The 22,022-nt window shown below is 44.7% G+C and overlaps 1 protein-coding gene across 1 annotated transcript; it reads right to left on the reverse strand.

Moving 5' to 3' along the window:
* Window positions 1-18,805: 18,805 nt before the first annotated feature.
* On the reverse strand, window positions 18,806-20,959 carry LOC141020701 (probable nucleolar protein 5-2). The gene is made up of 6 exons (XM_073495637.1): window positions 20,909-20,959; window positions 20,274-20,441; window positions 20,024-20,200; window positions 19,632-19,787; window positions 19,341-19,535; window positions 18,806-18,826 (listed from the first exon to the last, which is right to left on the reverse strand). The coding sequence occupies exons 1-6, from the start codon at window positions 20,957-20,959 to the stop codon at window positions 18,806-18,808; spliced, it is 768 nt and encodes a 255-aa protein (XP_073351738.1).
* Window positions 20,960-22,022: the final 1,063 nt, after the last annotated feature.

Raw genomic sequence — 22,022 nt, forward strand, 5'->3', positions numbered from 1 at the left:
GAGACTTTAGGTTCTGTAACTTTTTCTTTGGCATATTTATTATTCCCTTTATATTCGACGAGAAGCCAGTCGGGACCTTCATACTGAGCAGGCATTCAAAGAAGATTTCTTTCTCTTCTTTCGTAAGAGCGTAGCTGGCAGGACCTTCATACTGCTTCGGAGGCATGCCGTCTTTTTCATGCAAACGTTGCAGGTCCTCCCGTGCCTCAGGTGTATCTTTTGTCTTCCCATACACGCCCAAGAAGCCTAGCAGGTTCACGCAAAGGTTCTTCGTCACGTGCATCACGTCGATTGAAGAGCGGACCTCTAGGTCTTTCCATTAGGGTAGGTCCCGAAATATAGATTTCTTCTTCCACATGGGTGCGTGTCCCTCAGCGTCATTCGGAACAGCTAGTCCGCCGGGACCCTTTCCAAAGATTACGTGTAAAACATTGACCATAGCAAGTACGTGATCACCGGTACACATGGCGGGCTTCTTCCGGTGATCTGCCTCGCCTTTGAAATGCTTGCCTTTCTTTCGACATTGATGGTTGGTCGGAAGAAATCGACGATGGCCCAGGTACACATTCTTCCTGCATTTGTCCAGATATATACTTTCAGTGTCATCTAAACAGTGCGTGCATGCGTGGTATCCCTTGTTTGTCTGTCCTGAAAGGTTACTGAGAGCGGGCCAATCGTTGATGGTTACAAACAGCAACGCGTGCAGGTTAAATTCCTCCTGTTTGTGCTCATCCCACGTACGTACACCGTTTTCATTCCACAGCTGTAAAAGTTCTTCAACTAATGGCCTTAGGTACACATCAATGTCGTTGCTGGGTTGCTTAGGGCCTTGGATGAGAACTGGCATCATAATGAACTTCCGCTTCATGCACATCCAAGGAGGAAGGTTATACATACATAGAGTCATGGGCCAGGTGCTGTGATTGCTGCTCTGCTCCCCGAAAGGATTAATGCCATCCGCGCTTAAACCAAACCATACGTTCCTTGGGTCAGCTGCAAACTCAGCCCAGTACTTTCTCTCAATTTTTCTCCACTGCGACCCGTCAGCGGGTGCTCTCAACTTCCCGTCTTTCTTACGGTCCTCACTGTGCCATCGCATCAACTTGGCATGCTCTTCGTTTCTGAACAGATGTTTCAACTGTGGTATTATAGGAGCATACCACATCACCTTCGCAAGAACCCTCTTCCTGGGGGGCTCGCCGTCAACATCACCAGGGTCATCTCGTCTGATCTTATACCGCAATGCACCGCATACCGGGCATGCGTTCAGATCCTTGTACGCACCGCGGTAGAGGATGCAGTCATTAGGGCATGCATGTATCTTCTGCACCTCCAATCCTAGAGGGCATACGACCTTCTTTGTTGCGTATGTACTGTCGGGCAATTCGTTACCCTTTGGAAGCTTCTTCTTCAATATTTTCAATAGCTTCTCAAATCCCTTGTCAGGCACATCATTCTCTGCCTTCCACTGCAGCAATTCCAGTACGGCACCGAGCTTTGTGTTGCCATCTTCGCAATTGGGGTACAACCCTTTTTTGTGATCCTCTAACATGCGATCGAACTTCAGCTTCTCCTTTTGACTTTCGCATTGCGTCCTTGCATCGACAATGACCCGGCGGAGATCATCATCATCGGGCACTGGTTCCTCTTGATCTTCAGCAGCTTCCCCCGTTGCAGCATCATTGGGCACATCGTCTGGTTCCTCTTGATCTTCAGCAGCTTCCCCCGTTGCAGCATCACCGTATTCAGGGGGCACATAGTTGTCATCGTCCTCTTCTTCTTCGTCGTCTTCCATCATAACCCCTATTTCTCCGTGCCTCGTCCAAACATTATAGTGTGGCATGAAACCCTTGTAAAGCAGGTCGGTGTGAAGGATTTTCCGGTCAGAGTAAGACTTCGTATTCCCATATTTAGGGCATGGACAACACATAAAACCATTCTGCTTGTTTGCCTCAGCCCTTATTGTACTCGGAGGTGTGTCTGTCACCGTACATCCATTGCCGGTTCATCTGCGTGCATTATATATAATTAAGTGTGTCAAAAACCATTACAGAACATCATGAATAGATAATTAAATGACCAAATTAATAGAAGTTCATCATCACATTAAAATCAAAGTATATACATAGTTCTCATCTAACAACATATAGCTCTCCAGAGCATCTAATTAATTAAACCATACATTGAAACTATGTAAAACATTTCAATGCGAAAACAAATGCGATCATAATCGCAACCAAGGTAACAATTGATCCAACGACATAATGATACCAAGCCTCGGTATGAATGATATATTTTCTAATCCTTCTAATTTTCAAGCGCATTGCATCCATCTTGATCTTGTGATCATTGACGACATCCGCAACATGCAACTCCAATATCATCTTCTCCTCCTTAATTTTTTTTATTTTTTCCTTCAAGAAATTGTTTTCTTATTCAACTAAATTTAACCTCTCGACAATAGGGTCGGTTGGAATTTCCGGTTCACATACCTCCTACATAAATAAAATCTATGTCACGTTGGTCGGCATAATTTTCATAAACAATAAATGAACCAATAGTTATAAAGATAATATATACCACATCCGAATCATAGACAGGACGAGGGCCGACGGGGGCGGATACCAAAACCATCGCACTATATAATAACAAGCAATAAAATAGTAAGAAAATTAGACAAGTATCTATCTAAAGTAAGAATTTTTTCTTTCAGAAAGAAGATAAGAACAAGAGGCTCACCATGGTGGTGCCGGCGACGAGATCGGCGCGGGCGATCGACGACGGTGAAGACGGGAATGGGACGTGACGGGCCGCTAAACCTAGACAAATCTCGAGGAAAATGGAGCTTTGAGGTCGAGCTTCGAGAGGAAAAAGCTTAACTAGTGTGGCTCGGGCATTTCATCGAACACCTCATGTGCATAGGAGGTGAGCTAGAGCACCACAAAGACCTCCCCTCGCCGGCCAGAGAAAAACAGAGCACTGGAGTGCTCTGCTCGCGGACGAGGGGTATATATAGGCACCTCATTGGTCCCGGTTCGTGGCATGAACCGGGACTAAAGGGCAGCCTGTGGTCCCGGTTCAAGCCACCAGCCGGGACCAATGATGGTGGGCCATTGGTCCCGGTTCGTCCCACCAACCGGGACCAAAGGGGCCAGACGAATCGGGACCAATGCCCCCACGAGGCCTGGCAGGCCCCTGGCCTCACGAACCGGGACCAGTGCCCCCATTGGTCCCGGTTCTGGACTGAACCGGGAGTAATGGGCTGACCCGGCCTGAACCAAAGCCCTCTTTTCTACTAGTGAACTACTGGGCTAGGGGCGGAGCTTCCTTGAAACAAAACAAGGCAGTGTGTCGCCCAGCTCGGCTGAAAAAATTAGAGGGTGAAGGCAAAAAGGTGGGCTCTGAGAGTAAAAAATACTCACTCTATAAAGAACGATAATATCATTAAAGTAGTGATCCAAACGATATTATATTTCTTTACAGGGAAGTAATTGTTTTCCTTTAGTCCGAACTACTATGGCCCGTCCAACAATTTTGTTTTAGCTCTGCCAGTGTACCCCCGCACTCACTGGCTGGTGGAGCAGCATGCAGATGGGTAGCCGCGGGAGAGCCTGAAGGGGATCACAAGTTCTTCACCTAGCCGCTTCGCAAGAGGGGAAGGAAAATTTTCAAGTTGCCCCCAGCTTAATCTGTTATAACAACACTTCATTTTTTTTTTGTTTAAATTGTAACACTAAATTACTGTTAAATCAGAATTATCGTCCTAGGAATAAAATTTAGAATTATCGTCCTAGAAATCAGAATTTCGATGCTGGACTTAAGAGTAGATATTATTTCCCCCCTGTACGATCCAACATAAATCGGGTCACACTGTCGTTAGATAACGGAACAACAACCAAATCAAATCATCCGCTCAATAACGAAAGCAAAACAACGAGGTTACATCTGCCGCCTATTGCTAGCAGGAAAGACACTGACCTAAGAGTAGAGTAGACAGTAGACACAGCCTTTTAACTTTAAGGTGAGAAATCGATGCCTAATATCTCACCGAACTGACCTAAGAATAGATACAGCCTTTTAACTTTTTATTAAGGTGAGAAATCGATGCCAAATATCTCACCAAACTGAGATCCTGCATTCTGCGTTCAGTGCCGCCACCCGCCAGCCGGAGGCGGGGACATGGCAGCTGGTAGAGCTTTATCACCGCAGGGGTGCCGATCAATCAGTTCGTTGTTGAGTTGGTTATATGCTATGCAGGAGCCCGACGTAGTAATAACTTGTTCGCGTGGCAATAAAATCACACGTCGCGGGTCGACGAGCTGTCCTCTCGCCTTCTTTCTATCCCTCTCCTCTCAGCTCCTACGTCCACTTAACGTGTGTCTGCGGTCCGAGCTAATCTGCTCACGTCCTCATCAAGAGCCTCTGGGAAGACTCGCTGGGTCAATTAACGAACGCGTCCTGATGGAACTGGAACCATTCATGCAATCCCGCGTGTTACCGTCGCGTGCTCGGATTGCTTTGACGTCTGAGGCCTTGTACAATGAGAGATGCTTAAGAAGGTGCTTAGAAAAATAAACCAGGTTTATCTGAAGCACCGGTGCCTATTTCTATAGGAGAGACGCTTAGTTAAGCGTCTACCCTGTACAAATAAGCACCGGTGCTTAAGAAAATCCTGGTTTATTTTTTTAAGCATCTCTCTTAAGCACCTCCCATTGTACAAGGCCTGAACGGTTCAGGCTCGGTTTATCCATCTCTGAGTCAGGATGGGATGGGGAGCGACTACAATAAAAGCAAGGCCTCTGGTGAAAGAATAAAAAAATGAATCTGGGCCATTGGATGGAAGATGACTGGTACAGATTTAAGTGAAGGATTCTCAGTGTACATTTCTAGAAAACCCCCTACTACTAGAACATGACTTTTGCAGTAACCACCTCACATCTCTCATATATCAATAATTCTGTCCTTCATAAACAAGACAATTTTTCAGGCATGTACGTGTGCCCCTCTGCTGTCAGGTTTACACAAAAACTGTACATATATATATCCTGTACGAAATTCATGTATATTTGATTTCATAGTAGCTTCTACTATATCACGAATCATGCAAGCAATCCGAACATGTTGGTCAATAAAAGTATGTGAACATCATTACAAAAATATTAGAATACATGAGAATAGTAATCCGTCCACTTCAAATCATAACTAAACATACATTTCGAACTGCATGATCCCAGACCAAACACAATAGAAGAGACACACATAATATCAAGTGTTACATAACATGAGAGGATCATTTTTGGTAAATAACAGGCAAGACTAAAAACCAAGGACTAAAATAATCACCGTTCAACAAGCATTGCCACTAGAAATTGCATCAACTTTTGGCACTTGATGGTACACAACAGTAAAGCTGCCTTTGCCTGCGTCACTAGTGCTTATTGCTCATCGAGCTTCTTGTGCTGGAAGAGACGAGACCTAATAAAAAGAAGATTCAGTTAGCACAGGTCCGTACAAGTGACATGGATTCATACTTTTCTTATTACCCATAATCTAATCAAATGAATATGTATCAATGATGCCATCTAACTGTGTGCTGCACATACTACATGGAAGGACAAATAGAGATGAATCAAATTCATCCCAAAACATGACCTATATGCTTCTATACTCGAACTGGCAGAGAAGCCAACTATTTTGGATCATCCTAACTTACTGATAATGAAACAGATTATAAAACATTATTTTTCTTGTACAAAAAACCACTCTAATGCATTGAACAACCATCCATAGACCTCATATCAGCAGATTACAAGTTTCAAGGACTACTTAAAAGCAGAGATAGTTGTAAAAGAAAATGATGGCATGCATTATATTACTTTGGAATGATAACAAGAACACTACAACGACACAGGAAATAAAAATGAACAAGATGATTGAGAGGCATGTATCATGGAAGAAGAATTGATCCTAAATCATGGGCATACATGATACATCCTTCTGTAGTGATACATCTTGATTTTGAACACTGTTGACCGATTCCACGGTGAAAACAAAATTTCAGTAAAAAAAAGTATCAAAGAAGGACGAGATGCAGCAGCAAAACAACAGAGGACGAGCTTAATACTAGTCGACGAACTCCGGATCTATCTATCATACACAGAGCAGAAATTGTGTTTCCGCCAATATCACCTCAAAAAACAACAAAAATGAGAAATCAGCCCCAATTCCAAGGTTGCAAATTTAAAAGACACGCAGAAAAAGAGTCTTTGTTTTTAGGTAAAAAGTTACAGTTTTTCTTTTTACAGTATCCAGCAAGATGACATATTTTCACAAGCGTACGGACCGTGTTTCAACGACAAGGACATGGGGAATAAATTAACTTTCAGCGAGGGAGTTTTTTTGCAAATTGTGCGCGCAGATTGCTTCCTCCGAATCTGGGCCATGAATCTCCCATCCGATGGCCCAGATTAGTTTTTTCTATTTTTGCATCACAAGCTGTTCTTCTATTGTAGTCGCTCCCGGATGGGAAAGAGGCAGCTGATTTGGACTTGAACGAATGAACGGGGCCGTACAAGCTGAGGTACAAGGGTGGCTGGGGAGGTCCAGCTGATGCTGATATGATCGTCGAGGAAACACAGGATGAACAAGAACCAGCCAACGCTACACTCAAGCTGAAGTTTAGACGTACGTGTGGTCGTACCAACTCGGATGTACCATTTTTTTTTTTGAGATGTTGATTGATGATTGTTTTTTGAGATAGCTACCCGCTTATTCCGAGCGAAGGATGTAGTATCTGATGCGTGTAAGAATATACGCGGTTGCCTGTGTACCTTCTATTCACACGGTACGTACGGCCCTCAGACATGAGGCGGTCTTCTCAGCAATTCAGCTCTAAGCTTGTTTTGGTCGTTTTCTCGATATAAAGTGTAAACAGCTTTGGGTCTCGATCAACGGATCCATCCAGGAAAAAGTTGTCTACAATAGTCGCCGAACAGACCGAAAAGTCATGGAGAGGACCGTCATTGCCCCGTTACCGTTTCACCAAGTTATCCATGCTTTTGTGCATTTCTCTCTCTCTCTCTCTCGTAGAATAGAAAGAGCTAGCTAGTAGATTCCGTCTTTGGTGCCAGGGACATGGCAGCTCGCTAGAGCTTTATCACATGAGTGTCAATCAGTCTTGTTGAGTCGGTTGTGCATGTCATCGCAAAACAAGAAAAAAGTTTGTTATGCGAGAAATTCGTAGGGATACACACTTGCCCAGCCGTCTACAACCATTGGTTTGCGTTGTGCTCCGGAAACTTGTTTTGATTCAAATTGTCTGAAAAAGATATGAAAACTCGAAATGTCGATACGACACAATATACATGTTCTTCATGTACTAAAATACTTCTCCCAACCATTCTTGTACATCACTCCCCCCCCCCCCCCCCCCCCCACGTTTTGTCCTGTTCGTCTCCTTCTTCCTTCTTCGATCGGTTATTATTTTCAATCATGTTCCATCCATTCTTACTATTCATCTTCTTCTTCCTCGGTGCGCCGTTACAGTGTCATCTTTCAACACTCTTTCCTTTTGTGTTATCTCTCTTTTTCTTTCCAATCCTTTCATTATATTCTTGTTAACTCGAAATTCATGGCATGCCTTTTTTTTCCTTTCAGTACTTAATTCGTTTTACGTTTGTCCAGTTACCTTGTTAACTCAAAATTCATGGCATGCTTTTTCCTATCGTCAACCATGCACCGTTTGTGTGACGTCCTTATTCATCTGCCAAACATACACTGTTTATGCAACGATTCTTCCAGCTAATTTCATTCTTATCCTAATATATTGAATCTTTTTGTCTCAAGTTATGTTCGAAACCTGCATTCGTTTGTTTTTTAACATAATCTTTTACGGTCAATTGCCTGAAAAAGAAAACTTGTTTGCACAGGTGTATGCACACATCTAGTTTTTTGCTTTTTCCAAACTAACAATTGCAGCAATGTGTCGGTCAGTCTTGTCCTTTCATACTTAAATTCATGATTTCCTTTTTGCCTTGATCGCACCGCAGATGTCCTTGTATCAAACTACAAGGCATTTAATTCTGTGTTGGAAATTCCAGTTGGCCCGCATATGCATGAACTTCTTCCTTCCTGCACTTTTCCGCCTAGGGTCTCCGTTCCCAATTGCGTCCTACATATCTGGTTTCTTCTCACTTGTACCGGACGCAACAAGTCCACTGTCGCAATGATTGCCACACACGACACCTACTGGTTGTCCTCGTTTGTTGTACCCACTCATGGTAGGCAAGAAAACCCTAATGGAGGTTGATGCATGGGATGAAATCGAAATAAATTTCCATGTATCGCGCTTAATATCGCTCAAAACAGGGTGAATGCTTCTTTGCTACGGAATCAACTATCTGTATTCATAGTACCAATCTGTTATGAGGATAGGTGCATGCAGGGACGGAGCATGCACCTGTGCGACACGAACCTGGTTGCAAAAACCATACTCCAACTTAAACACAACAGGATGCCGTTAGGAGGGAAGGAATAACATGGACACATAAAATGCATCCATCCATTAATAATCATCAAAAAGGATAATAAATAGATAAATGGATGCAACCATCCATATCCTGTCGAACGAGCGTAAAAACTACATGCATTCACTAATCATCAAAGGAACATTAAAATATGTAAATGCATCCATCTATCCATAATAAATCAGAAGCGCGTAAAACTACATGAATGCTTACATTTCCATTCATAAACCAAAAATAGCTCCAGCAGAGTGCATAAATTCATCCACAACAACTTCCCACAATAAACAAATAAATTCATGCACAACAGTACATCGAGCTTTAAATTATGGTTGAACTCTCGTTGTGGAAATGGAATCTAGTTGTAGTTGTCTGGCTGAATTCTGCGGAAAGATCCTTGAGTTGCTCCATGAGCGTTGGAGTTCCACAATAGAAAACACCTAGAGATTCGAGTACGTTGTATTAATTATTGTACGTTCTCATAAACGAACTATTGTACTTCATGACAAAGTGTTTATAGAGAATTTAGCTCACCTATACGAGAGTTCTTGTGGGCATTGGCCAAGCGAGAGAACACTGTTCTCCAATTAGGTCTTGCAAAATGCGTCCAAATCTACAAGAGATGTATATGAAGGAAATACCAGAAAATTTAGCAAGCAAAGCCGCGCGGGATGGGATGAGAAGTCATAGGTGAGAAAGTACCTTGCTTCCAAAGATGACATCATCGCCAATTTTAGCGTGTTGGAGCGACTGAAGCACGGAGATCATCACTGACCTTGGATCGCCTTCTTCATACACGCCGGTGAGGTAATTGTGCATCTCTATTACATTCTGCAGTTGCCATATTCTTAGCCCACTCCCTGATTTTTTGAGCAGGAAACCGTAGAACAATCGTTCTACGGTATTTTCATTAATATATCAAAAGTAACAACAGTACAAAAAAGATAAAATACAATCAGCCAATGCCCGTTTTAGGAAACATGATAAACATGGGTGTAAAGGTATTCTAGTCCTGGTCTATAAACTGCATCACCCAGTCGTAATCTTCTCAGCTTTGCTTGCTTTAGCTCTCAATTCGGAGGCCCAAAGTCCATCTTTGAGATAGAATTTCCAGGTATTGAAATGGGGGGCTGCAGATCTGAAGATCTTGTCGTTTCTAACTGACCATATACTCCAACAACTCATGATGATGATGTCCATAGCTATACTTGAAGGGAGTGTGGATATGGCGAGGGTGGCTTCATCATGAAAGGATATACCCCTTCTCCTGTCTTGGATGAGATAGTTCCAGCAGCTTGATGTAAATGGACAGTCCCAAAAGAGGTGCAGAGATGTTTCTTCAGTTTTGTCATCACAGAGCACACAGTTATAATCATCCAAATGCATTTGCTTGCGATGTAACAAATTCCTGGTGTTGACCCTATCATGATATAACATCCAGAAGAAGATTTTGTGTCGAAGCCTGCAAGAAGTGTTCGATAGAAGCTTGAAAATGTTATTAGGAATATGATTCTTCTTAAGGCTTCTATACATCTTCATTGGTGAATAATCATTGTTGCTCCAGGAATAGCACCATCTGTCTGTGTCATCAGAAATCGTTGTATCTATCAGTAGAGCTTGGAGTGAAGTGAATTGCTGATAGGCTTGTAGGGAGAGAGGTCTGTGGAAATGTTGACTAGTTGCAGGTTGTTCCATGAATTTGGCCAGTGTGATGTTTTCAGGTATGGCAAAAGAGTGAAGCTCAGGAAATTTCTCAGCCAATGGAGTACCATTCCAGTTATCATTCCAGAATAAAGTTGTGTCCCCTTTCCCTGGCTTACAGAGAGCCTGCTGTTTGTATGTAAGGAGCAATTTCAAGACTGATTTCCACCAGAAGGAGCCCACCATTCTGTCAGCTGGAAAATTGTTCTGGTAATGATTTTCCCAGATAATGTTGACCCAAGGAATGTCTTCTTTGTTAAGGAACTTATGAAGAAATTTCATCAAAAGAGCTTGATTGTGGGTAGAAATATCCAGAACTCCTAATCCACCATCCTCTTTAGGGTTACATACTCTCTCCCATGCTATAAGGGCAGGACCATGGTCAATAGTTCCATACTTTCTCCAGAAACAATGCTTGAGATACAGATTGATTTGTTTGATCACAGTCTTGGGTAGAGATAATGTGCACATGAAAAAGGTGGGCATGCTGGTGAATACTGACTTAATCAATGTGAGCTTGTCCCGAGTAGATAGCAGGGTGGAACAGCTAAGGAGTCTTTTCTCAATCCTTTGCAACATGGGAGCATAATCCACAACATTAGACTTTGATGTGCTGAGAGGGAGTCCAAGATATGTGTGAGGCAATGTACCAATAGTGCATCCCAGGAGATCAGAGAGCATATGCATTTCTCTGAGGGTGTGTTGATAGATATCATGGTGGATTTGGAATAATTCACCTTGAGTCCAGTGTAGGATGCAAAGTGTAGCAGAAGGTTTTTAATATGAGTGAGTTGTTGTGCATCTGCATTGGCCACTAGAATGGTGTCATCAGCATACTGAATGATTGGATAATCAGGGCAGGAGTGGTGGATCAAAGGAGAGACTATCAGATTGTTTTGCATGGCTTCATTCATCATGGTTTGTAGCATATCTGCAGCTATGACAAAGATCGGGGGGGATAGAGGATCACCTTGTCTCACTCCTTTTTTACATTGGAATTGTTTCCCAGGAATTCCATTAAGAAGAATGGATGAAAAACCAGTGCCATAAATCATGGTTATCCAATCTATCCACTTTTCTCCAAAACCTTTTGCCCTCAAGATTTCCATAATTGTATCATGGTTGAGCATGTCAAATGCTTTCTCAAAATAAAGTTTCAAAAGTACAATCTCCTTCCTAGATTGCTGACATTGATGGATATACTCATAAGCCCATGCTAGGTAGTCTTGTATGCATCTGTTATTTAGGAACCCATATTGATTTTGATGAATCAGTTCAAGGATCACCTTCTGTAATCTGTTGGCCAGTAGCTTGGTTATGATCTTAACTGTGCAGTTAAGCAGAGAAATGGGCGTAAACTCTACAGGTGTGGAAGCTGAGTCTGATTTTGGGATTAAGGTAATGAAAGAGTAGTTGATACTCTGCAGGTTAACTGTGCCTTTGTGAAAGTCCTCAATCAGATTGTAAAAATCAGGAGCTATGATATCCCAGCATTGCTTAATGAAATCTGCATTGAAACCATCTGGCCCTGGAGCTTTATCAGCAGGTATCTCTTTAACAACCTTATCTATTTCATCGTTAGTAAAAGGGACTTCCAAAACAGACAGATCATGATGTGGAGTGAGATGGAGGTGAAGCTGTAAGGGGTTTTGAGTGGTGGTTGCAGTGCCCATCCTATTTTTGAAAGATCTGAATAAGATGGCAGCTTTGGCATTGTGTTCATGATGTTCATGTCCCTCCTCATCTATAAGACTTGCAATGCTGTTCTGTCTGAATTTAATAGTAGCCTTTGTCTGGAAATATTTGGTGTTGGCTTCTCCCACTTTAATCTGTCGTATGGTAGCTCTTTGTTTCCAGTATAATCTTTGGTGTTCCAGGAGTTTTTCCAGCTGCCTCTTAATGATAGCCCTACCATTAAACTCCCCTGTACTGAGTGGCCTGAATTCTTCCATGGTATCATAGCATAGAATCATGAAATTGATGTGATCAATGAGCTTCTTGAGGTCAGATTTGTCTTTGGCCCAGATCTTAATACCTTTCCTCAGTCTCTTGAATTTGGTAGCAATGACTTTGGCACTGTCTTGCAGTTGTACTTCTTGTGTGCATATTCTGGCTACTAACTCTTTGAAATCACTGTGTTGTAACCAATGATTTTCAAATCTGAATATCTGAGATTTAGGGATAGAGGTACCAATTTTAATCATGATGGGCACATGATCAGAGGCAGTCCTAGCCAATGGGAAGGCAAAAAGTGGAAGGGTAACAAAGTGCCCAGGATTCTGAGGTGAAACACCAATCCAGTTTCTCAAGCAGAGGAGCATCTTGCATGTTGCTCCAGGTGTATTTTCTACCTTTCAGTGGGATCTCAATAAGGGCTTGGTGGCTTATGGCTTCATTAAAAGTCAACATATCAGAGATGGATCCTCCTTGTCTGTTTCTGTCGTGTGGATATCTGATATAATTAAAGTCACCAAGCACCATCCAGTTTGAGCTCCCTGCCAGTTGAAAATCTTTACACCAGTTGATGAAACTAGTTCTCTCAGGGTTGTTACATGGCCCATAAACATTCGATAGAATCTAGTTCTCTCCTGAGTGTGCAGAAGTGAAATTAATAGTGAGAGCATAATCATTAATATGCAAAAGCCGCCCCTTGAGAATCTGATCATTCCAGGCAATGAGAAGGCCTCCTGAAGAGCCCACTGCAGGTAAAATTTCAAATTTATTCAGTCTTCTTGGGCAAAAATTCCTGATATACGAGCTGTCAATAGTTTCTCTCTTGGTTTCTTGCAAACACAGGATAGTACATTGAGTTTCTTCAATTTTATTCAGAATGGTTGTCCATTTTTTTGGTCATTGACCCCCCTAATATTCTAGCTCAATATGGTCTAGTCTCTTGCCATATTAAAAAAGAGAAACATCACTTCTCTGAGAAGAACGGAGCATACTTTCAACAGAGTATGGATAACACAGGCAAAAGATCACAGCAACTTCCATCCAGAGGTACAATAGCAGAATAAACTCAGTACTGTCTAGCCATCCAGCAGGCCTAACATTATTACAGAACAAGTTGCAGATAAAGAGTACAAAAGTCACTTTAGGGCACATAGATATCTCAGGACTCATAATACTTGGGACAAGTCCCTTTACTGGTTCTGTTCTGTAGCTGTCTTGCTCTTCTCCCTTTCAGTCACCTTGCCACTTGTGGGATGTTCTTTGACAGTGCTTGTGTTCTTGCTCTTCTTTGTCTTGCTCAACAGCAGCTCCTCCGAGGTGTCCTTTGCATTGACCTTACAAAAAGTAGTATTAAGATTTTTAACTACTTTTGTAGGAATAACAGGAGGTAATGCATTGCATGACAGACAATTTCTATCAGTGCATGAGCTTCTCTTAAATCCTTTTGCCAATTGTTTTAATCTGCAACTCCTCCTTACCTCTGTTTCCACAAGGGGGCCTTTTCTTTCCTCTTCTTGGACTTGTGGAGTGCAGAAGTGGATGATGCAACCATGGAGTCCATTGAAGCAGATGGCCCTCGGGAGTTGCTCTCTTGCTCCCTCTTGTGCTGCACCAGTCGAGATTGTGCACACAGAACAAGGTTTTCAGTAGGGCATACTTGGGGAATAACAAAAGGAAGAGTAATGGATGAAGAAGATCCTTGAGCAATAAGATCCCAGACTTGTGAAGTGATAATTTTTTTGGCCCAATCAAATTTGTCAGGTGAGAGGAGTACCACAGATAAAAAATTAGCCCATTCAACTGGTACCTGGATAACTTCTTGACTTGCTGTTGATGGAGCAAAATGCTCCCTCCAAATCTTAGCTCCTTCACTTCCTATAAGCTCATCTTTAGCAGTTTTATCTCCCTCTTGCGTCTGACTATCCCCCTGAGTGCTGTCTGTTTGGATAGCAATGTTTTGATTAAGAAATATTGGAAGTGGGAAGCCAGGTGGAGCAGTTAATTCAGATTCAGAAGGAACACCAGCATCCAGTTGCTCACTGGAAGGAGCAGGCATAATCATGTCCTGGGAGGGAGGAAAGCTCTGCATTGGACAAGAAGAATGTCTTCCAGAGCTGTTTAGAGCAGGTACAGAGATAGCCATGGTCTGAATAGGAGCCTGTGGGACAGAGTTAGCCTGAATCTCAAAGTGCATGGGATCAGTAGAATGGTCAACCAGGTCTGCCTCATGCTGGAGATTAATCAAGCTCAAGCTGTAATCAATGATAGGTTGAAGAGGAGCAGTTGGAGCCTGAATCTCAAATTGCACATGATCAGGTACTATCAATGGGCCATTCAGAGGCCCAATAGCTTGCTGGGCCACATGGCGCATAACTTCAATCACAGGTTCAGGTTGCTGCTGGGCCTCAATTACAACACTGGGTTCCACCAGAGGCACATGTTGCTGTAGAGGTAACTGCTCTGGGCCAGGGACAATGGGCCCAACTTCAGCATTCAAATCAGGAATAGCCTAAAAATTTGGTGCCAAAGGACCATTTGCAGATGAAATCGAAGCTGCACTGTCAGGATAGTTTAAAGAGATTGTAATATTGCTGTCATCCTCCTCCTCCATAGGCTGTGCCAGATCATCCATAGGTGCCATGAGATCATTTAGCTGCAGAAACTCTCCGGGGTGCAATTCTTGGTCAATCTCAGGGTTGTTCTGAGGCATGGCCTAGTGGCCCCAACCAGGGAGATCTTCAGGTTCATCAAGATTATCATTAGCTCCTTGATCTCCATTCAAACCATCAACAAGAGCTAACTGCAAATTCAACTGTGGACCATGATGTTGATTGACTGGAGCATGAAAATCCCCTGCTTCATGCTGCTGAATGGGGCCCATAAACTGGTTATGCTGATTGGGGTGAAAAATGTGCTTGCTGAGGTATTGGGTGGGGATTTCCATTGGGGTTAATAGGGTTTTCATCTGGTGCCTCTGCCATGATGAGCTGGTGTTGCAGAATAACCACAGGCACAGTAAGAGAATCTATGTGATCTCCATCCCCAAAAACAATGCTTGCAGGAATGTCACTTAACTCTTCAACTTTAACCTTGATCATCTGGTTAGCCCTAGTACTTCTGACCCTATCCCACATGACAAATTTCCCAAACTTGCTGACTGCATTATTAATCTCTTGAATGTTCTTTCTGTCCAAAGGATAGCCGCAAAGTAAAATCCAGACTTCTCTGGTCACATCCAATCTCCTCCAGTTAAGCTCTCTATTGTGCTTCTCAAAGATAACATGCACATCAGTATAGAGGTGTGGACTCTGCACTACTAGTTCATCCCTATCAAACACACTGTTCATCTTGACATAGGCTTGACTAAAAGGACAGGGCACAATCTCAGAAAACCCCAGATGTTTGTCCACAAAGAAATCAGAGAATACTTCGCGGATAGTGTTGAAATCCACAGGCAGATCAGGCATTGGGACAATCGTGGCGATGGCCCAGTCTTCGTGCGTCGGCGGAGGAGCCGAAGTCACCACTCTGATTCGAGCCGGTCGACCAGCCACTGCTACTCCGATGTGGTTGGGAGGGAGAAATGGATTCGGGTCAAAAGGGAAGTTTGCCATTGCCGGCGGTGTGGAGAGAGGTGGGGAGGGAAGTAGCAAGGAGGGTGGCACCGGCGGAGGGGATTTCTTAGCAGCAGCGAGGAGGCGTTGTGAGATGGAATGTCGAACGCCGGCGTAATGGCCGCTACCAACTTGTGCAGACTGCAGAGGAGAATAAGTGGCAATATCTTGACTGGTCCGTTGATTGGTCGTTCTTGTCGTCACTGTCGCGGGAACAATGGCTACTTGCCTAGGAAAACCAAGCGTCTAACTAGGCCGTGGCGTGGGCTCACAAGAGAAACCATTGTGGGTGGGTTGGGCCGAGGAATAATAGTCTTTGGATATGTGGCCCCATCCTTTGCATGATCGGCACTTGATCCTGTTAGTGCAATTGGGCCTAGTGTGGCCCGTTAGCAAACAACCTACACAAAATAGCTCTCTCGTGCGAGTTTGAAAATGCTGTGATCCCGCCCTCTGGGAATTGACTGCAGCATTGATCGCATGCGCATTATTGCCAGTAATGTCCCCAGATCGCGCACGGTTTGAATGTTGAACATGAACTGGACTGGATCTAGCTTGATCGGACGAACAATCCACAAAATAACCAGGAGATCTTAGAGCATCCAGATAAGATTTTCTTGGGTGACTATTGAAAACATGAGTCCATGCATCTGCCTTCTCTTTCAGATATTGATCCAATTCCCGGCTAGAATTTGGACCTCCACTACCCAAAGTAAGAAGTTGATATTGAGAAGAGACATGGCAATACTACCTTGCTTGATGATCGAGAAACCCACTTCTTTGGACGAAACCGAGAATTTGAAGGACCAATTTTGTAACAGTTTCACCTTGAACATAGAAGCCCGTCCCCCGAAGCACGAAAGCAGAATAGTACCGAGTGATTCCTTTGTCAATCTGATTTTGGACCTTGTAAATTCAGCCACCAACAGAAATTCCTCCATATCTTTACCTTCTTCGTAGTTGATCGGGACACCCCACTTGCGCCAAATGTTGGCAGCGAAATCTTGACCAACATCGAAGTCGAGCTCAGCCAGAGACATGATGCCAGAACGCGGGGTCGATGTACGAAATGGGTAAAATGTGACTGGACATCTTGGTAAAATGGAAGGAAGCTTAAGATCTTGAGTGAGACAAGTACGCTGCGGTCGACGTAGGTAACGTCATTCATGATTCCTTTGAACCCGTCGAAGGATTCTTTCTCTCCGGTGACCCAGTAGAAGTAAGCTCTTTCCGGCCAGTTGTTCTTGGCCTCAGAACCACGTGTGCTTTCCACCTCCTATTTCCACAACTCATTTTGTCAGTGATGTCCTTCTCTCCTGAAGCTATATATACTATGAGCATAATGTTGGGAATACTCTACAGTGAAAGAAATTTACATCGGTGGGATAAACATTTTCTTCTTCCTTCTTCTTTCTTTCACGCCACCAACGACGAATTTTCGGCACTAGATGAGTTCCATGAGCTAGCTATTATCTATGATATATAGGTGCTCCGCAAAAGAAATTAGATAGAGGCTCATTGTGCGTGATGTAAGCTAAAAAGATTGAGGGGTGGACTAGAAGGGGGAGGGGGGGGGGGGGGGGGGGGGTATTATGAGACAACAACATGCAGATAGAGTAAGTTCTCTAGATGTACGATTATGTGAGAGCAACCTATATGTCAAGCAAGCTAAAAACAAGGTACGCTAGATGATAATATTTTTTTAAACAGATGATAATATAATTAGCAAACCAACAAGCATACAAAGCAAATAACGGTGCAACAAAGGATTAATCACTGAGATTAGATAACGGAACAAGAACCAAAAAGCATCCGTTCAACAAAAAGCGAAATAACAAGGTTCCCTTTGCCGCCTAGTGCTAGCGGGCGAAACACTGAGTTAAGAGTAGATGCACCTTTTAATTAAACTTTTAAGGTGAGAAGTCGGTGCTACATACTCCATCCGTTTCGAATTACTTGTCGCAGGTATAGATGTATCTAGATGTATTTTAATTCTAGATACATCCATTTCTGCGACGAGTAATTTAGAACGGAGGGAGTATCTCACTACGATTCGGCATTCTTCTGCATTCTGTGCCGCCAGCTGGAGCCGGGAACATATCACCGCAGGGGTGTCGATCAATCAGCTTGTTGTTGAGTTGGTTATGCTATGCACCCGACGTAGTAACTTGTTCATGTGCAAATAAATATCACACGTCGCTGGTCGACGAGCTGGCCTCTCGCCTTCTTTCTATCCCTCTCCGCTCTCAGGTCCTACGTCGACTTAACGTGTGTCTGCGGTGCAGTCCGAACTAAACTGCTCACGTCATGATCCGCAGTATTAACAACCTGCTGCTTGCCGCCGCAGACTGGAATGCACGCATGCGAGAAGACCAACACCAAAGACGAGAGGAAATTTCAGGCGCGCGTGGGTCGTCGACGATGGAAGAACCAAAGAAGAAGGATGTGAGGTTGGCATCGTCATGCAATCCCGCGTACGTGTTACCGTCGCGTGCTCGGGTTGCTTTCGCGTCTGAACGGTTCAGCCTCGGTTTTATCTATCTCGAGTCAGGATGGGAAAGAGGCAGCTGATTGATTTGGACTTGGACAGGGCCGTAAAGGCTGAGGTACAAGGCTTCAGCTGATCTCATCGTCCATGAAAAACAGGACGGCGAAGAACCGACCGACGTATCTGACGCGTCGTACCAACTCGGATGTATCTGACGCGTGTTATTTCTATTGACATGGTAACGGCTCTCGTACCTTTTCTTTCTTTGTACCTTTCTCTCAAAAAATGGAACAAGGAAAAAAGATTCTGCCTTTGGTGCCAGGGACATGGCAGCTAGAGCTTTATCACATGAGTGTCAATCAGGTTTGTTGAGTCGGTTATGCATGTCATGGCAAAGAAGAAAAGTTTTCTTGTGTTGTGCATGAATAATTGGACGTAACTTCTTCATGCAGCAACTACGTGAAATGCACACCAGGGCTATCAACGACTGCTTCAAGATTGTATATTAGATGTGTCAGACCCTATAATTAGCCGATGCAGGTATCCCACTGGAAAAACAAAAAATGATGTCTGTACCAATCAAATTAGACCACAAAATTAACCCTTCCTACATGCTTCCTACATGACTACCCTCCCTTCATCTTGGACCCCTCCCACGGGTGCCGTCGACCCTGTCAGACTGACAACAAAACGACTACGCTGCCGAGAGAGAGAGAGAGAGAGAGAGAGAGAGAGAGAGCGAGCGTAGAAAGGCCTGAAGACACAACACCATGACACATCCAAGGACACCTAAGCTCCATAGCAATGACCTTGGAAGGGGAAAACGGCGCTAAGCAAAATATGTATACTTGACAGCTAGTTAAACAGTGCTCAAACTTAAATTAGCACTACACTTTTTTGTACTGACCCTCTCAGACTGAGATTCTAATAAAGTCAACCAAGATCAGCTTATGTTCATTAATACCCTATGAGCCAACATTTGTACCAAAAACTCACTTCAGACTGAGAACAAACTATTAGCTGCAACAGTTTCAGCTATTTGTGAGCTTATATGGTTTATACATTCTTCCCAGGCCCTTCCGCCTCATATGTTTCATTGGCCAGCTCAACCAATGATTTCACTAGTCCTTTTTTTGAGGTCTTAACTTCATGAGCTTCGACCATATCTTTGTAGACTGTCAAGCAAGAATCTTTTTTCTTATGAAGGTCACATATATATGCATGAGCCACCAACCTTGACACATCATCTTCTGAAACCTGAAAGAAGCATTATTTGGAGTGAGTGACAAGTTTGCTGAAAATGGGATAGCATGCAGCTGGGCACACTTCACAAAATAGTATGTACAGTTTTACCTCACAGGAGTCGCCAAATTCAGGCCACCATATCATCTTCAGAGCTGTTGCAATTTTCAGTAACGTCCAACCCTCGCAGTTGATGCCAGAAACATCCTTAATGAGGTCACCTGCATGGCGCAAGGCTCCAGAATATTTCTTCTCAACAGAATCACACTGAAACAACACAGAAGCTGTCGCAACAATTTGCTCATTGACCTGGATACAAAGAAGATTGCTTCATCACTAAAGCACGGATGCAAAGCATATAATTTTTTCTGTAGAAGTTGCATCCAAAACTTTGGTCCATGAAGATGGAGTATTCTAAATGTCAGCACACAAGCTATCATACAGTGCAACACCAAATGACAGGGAACTATGAAGCAAAAGAACATGGCAACTAGTTAACTCACCATCTCTGTTTTGACATCACAGTCATAATGTTGCAATACATAGTGCAGTCCTAGACTCATCGGGAGACAGTCCGCTTCAGTCAGTTGTGATTTTTCTTGAGGCAGCAAACTTGGCATGCAATGCTGTATGCCCCACATTACCTCCATCACAGCTGTATTATACAGGCAGTCTATATTCTGGAAGAAGTCACAGCAAAAATGGCAATCAAAGTTGTTTAAAAATATAGATAAACCAGGAGCTTATACTCACCAATCTCTCTTCAATAATTCTTTTGTATTCAAGCTTTCCAACAGCAATTTTCTGCTCAGGGAAGCGACAGTTCATGATCATCTCAGTAAGCCTTTTGCTGACACCAGTACTTTTATTAATGGCATTGGACTTGTCCTTAAAAGTTCGAAATTCTTCCAGCAAAACAGCCTAATGAAGAAATAACAAGGATGAACATGTTCACGTGCAAAAAGAAACAATTAATCAAGTATCATGACATGTCTCTCAATCAGGAGAGGGAGCTGATCGACGAAAAAGGGTTTCCCCCGCTTTATATATAAAGCAACCATCACCACAACATTCGAGCAAGAGGATACAAACACACTCCACCACCGCACTCAATGCACACACTGACACACCCAAGGCGAGATACAAACATGCCGGGCACCAAAAACACCACCCCAGCAACGACCAAGCATCCTAATGATAAGCAAAGAAGAACCGCTTGGGCCGACGGTGACCACCTCCAAGAAGAGATCCACCAAGGAGCGGTGAGGCGGACACGGCCGGAGCGAGGACGATAAGACGAAGCCTTCAGGAGGGATACGACCACAGGTAACCGTCGGATCCCGAAGATCAAGTTTTCAACTAGAGTGACACGAAAGAAGTGGGAGTACCATGACGGACCCTGCAAGGAGGAGAATGACGTCCACGTACGCTGCCTCCATGGGCCAATACCGGGACTGGGCAAGTGGTGAACCCCGGTGCTTTTACCCCTCCGTCGCAACCCCGCCCCGCCAAGCACCCGCGTCCATGCCACCCAAGCGACCATGGCTGCCTGCTCGCACCCGAGCCGTGCGGTGAGCCCACGACCAACGTGCCTCCCATCGCGAGAGCCGCCGCCCTGCATCCAGACCGCCCCGAGAACCTCCAAAGGCCGTGACTTTGAACAGATTTGCATCCCAACCACCTCCGGGACCGTCGGCAAACCACCTGCCTTGAGCAACGCCAGAACCGAGAACAACGAAATGAATATGGGGAAGGGGGAGGAGCGGCCCACAGCCACGACCGATGACAACCTCCTATGCCGGCGACAGGCAGCTCAACCGGAGCACCCGTCCCTCCAACCAGCCTCCACCCCCCCCCCCCCCCCCCCAAAGAAAACAACATGCTTCGCTGCACCCTGCCACTGGCCTGGATCCGCGCAAGACCACTGGCATCAGCCCATCGACAGAGAGGAGGAAGCAGAGCCCTCGCCGCCGCAGCCATGGAGGCCACCAGGGGGTCTCCCGTGCCATGCGTCGCCGACCAGCCGCAAGGGCCCGATCGGGCAGTGGCGGACGCATCCACCCGCTGCCCCCCTGCCCACGAGCCATGGCAAGGAAGGCAGACCGCAACCCAGGTCATCCGCGAGCCGCGACGCCAGAAGAGGATCTAGGCGCACCGCCGCCACCAGCAGCCTTCTGCCCGCACCACCACCGCGCCCCCCATCGCATCGCCGTCATGCCACCGTCACCAGCCCACTCCGGAGCGCCAGCGAGCTACCACGCCCAGCACCAAGTGTCGCATCCCTCGCGCGCGGAGACGAGGAGGCCCGCTGCCGGCGGCCAGTGGGGGGGGAGGAGGAGAGAAGGGTAGGCGGGGGGCGCGACCGGCGGCTAGCCCCCCCCCCCCCCCCCCCCCCCCCCGCGTTGCCCGCGGTGGCAACAAGGGGAAAGGGGGTCAAGGTTCTCACTAGAGGGAGCTGATTCACTAGGTATAACTTAACCATAACGATATCCCCATGTTACA

The sequence above is a fragment of the Aegilops tauschii genome, chromosome 3 (assembly GCF_002575655.3).
Source record: "Aegilops tauschii subsp. strangulata cultivar AL8/78 chromosome 3, Aet v6.0, whole genome shotgun sequence".
NCBI lineage: Eukaryota > Viridiplantae > Streptophyta > Magnoliopsida > Poales > Poaceae > Aegilops > Aegilops tauschii.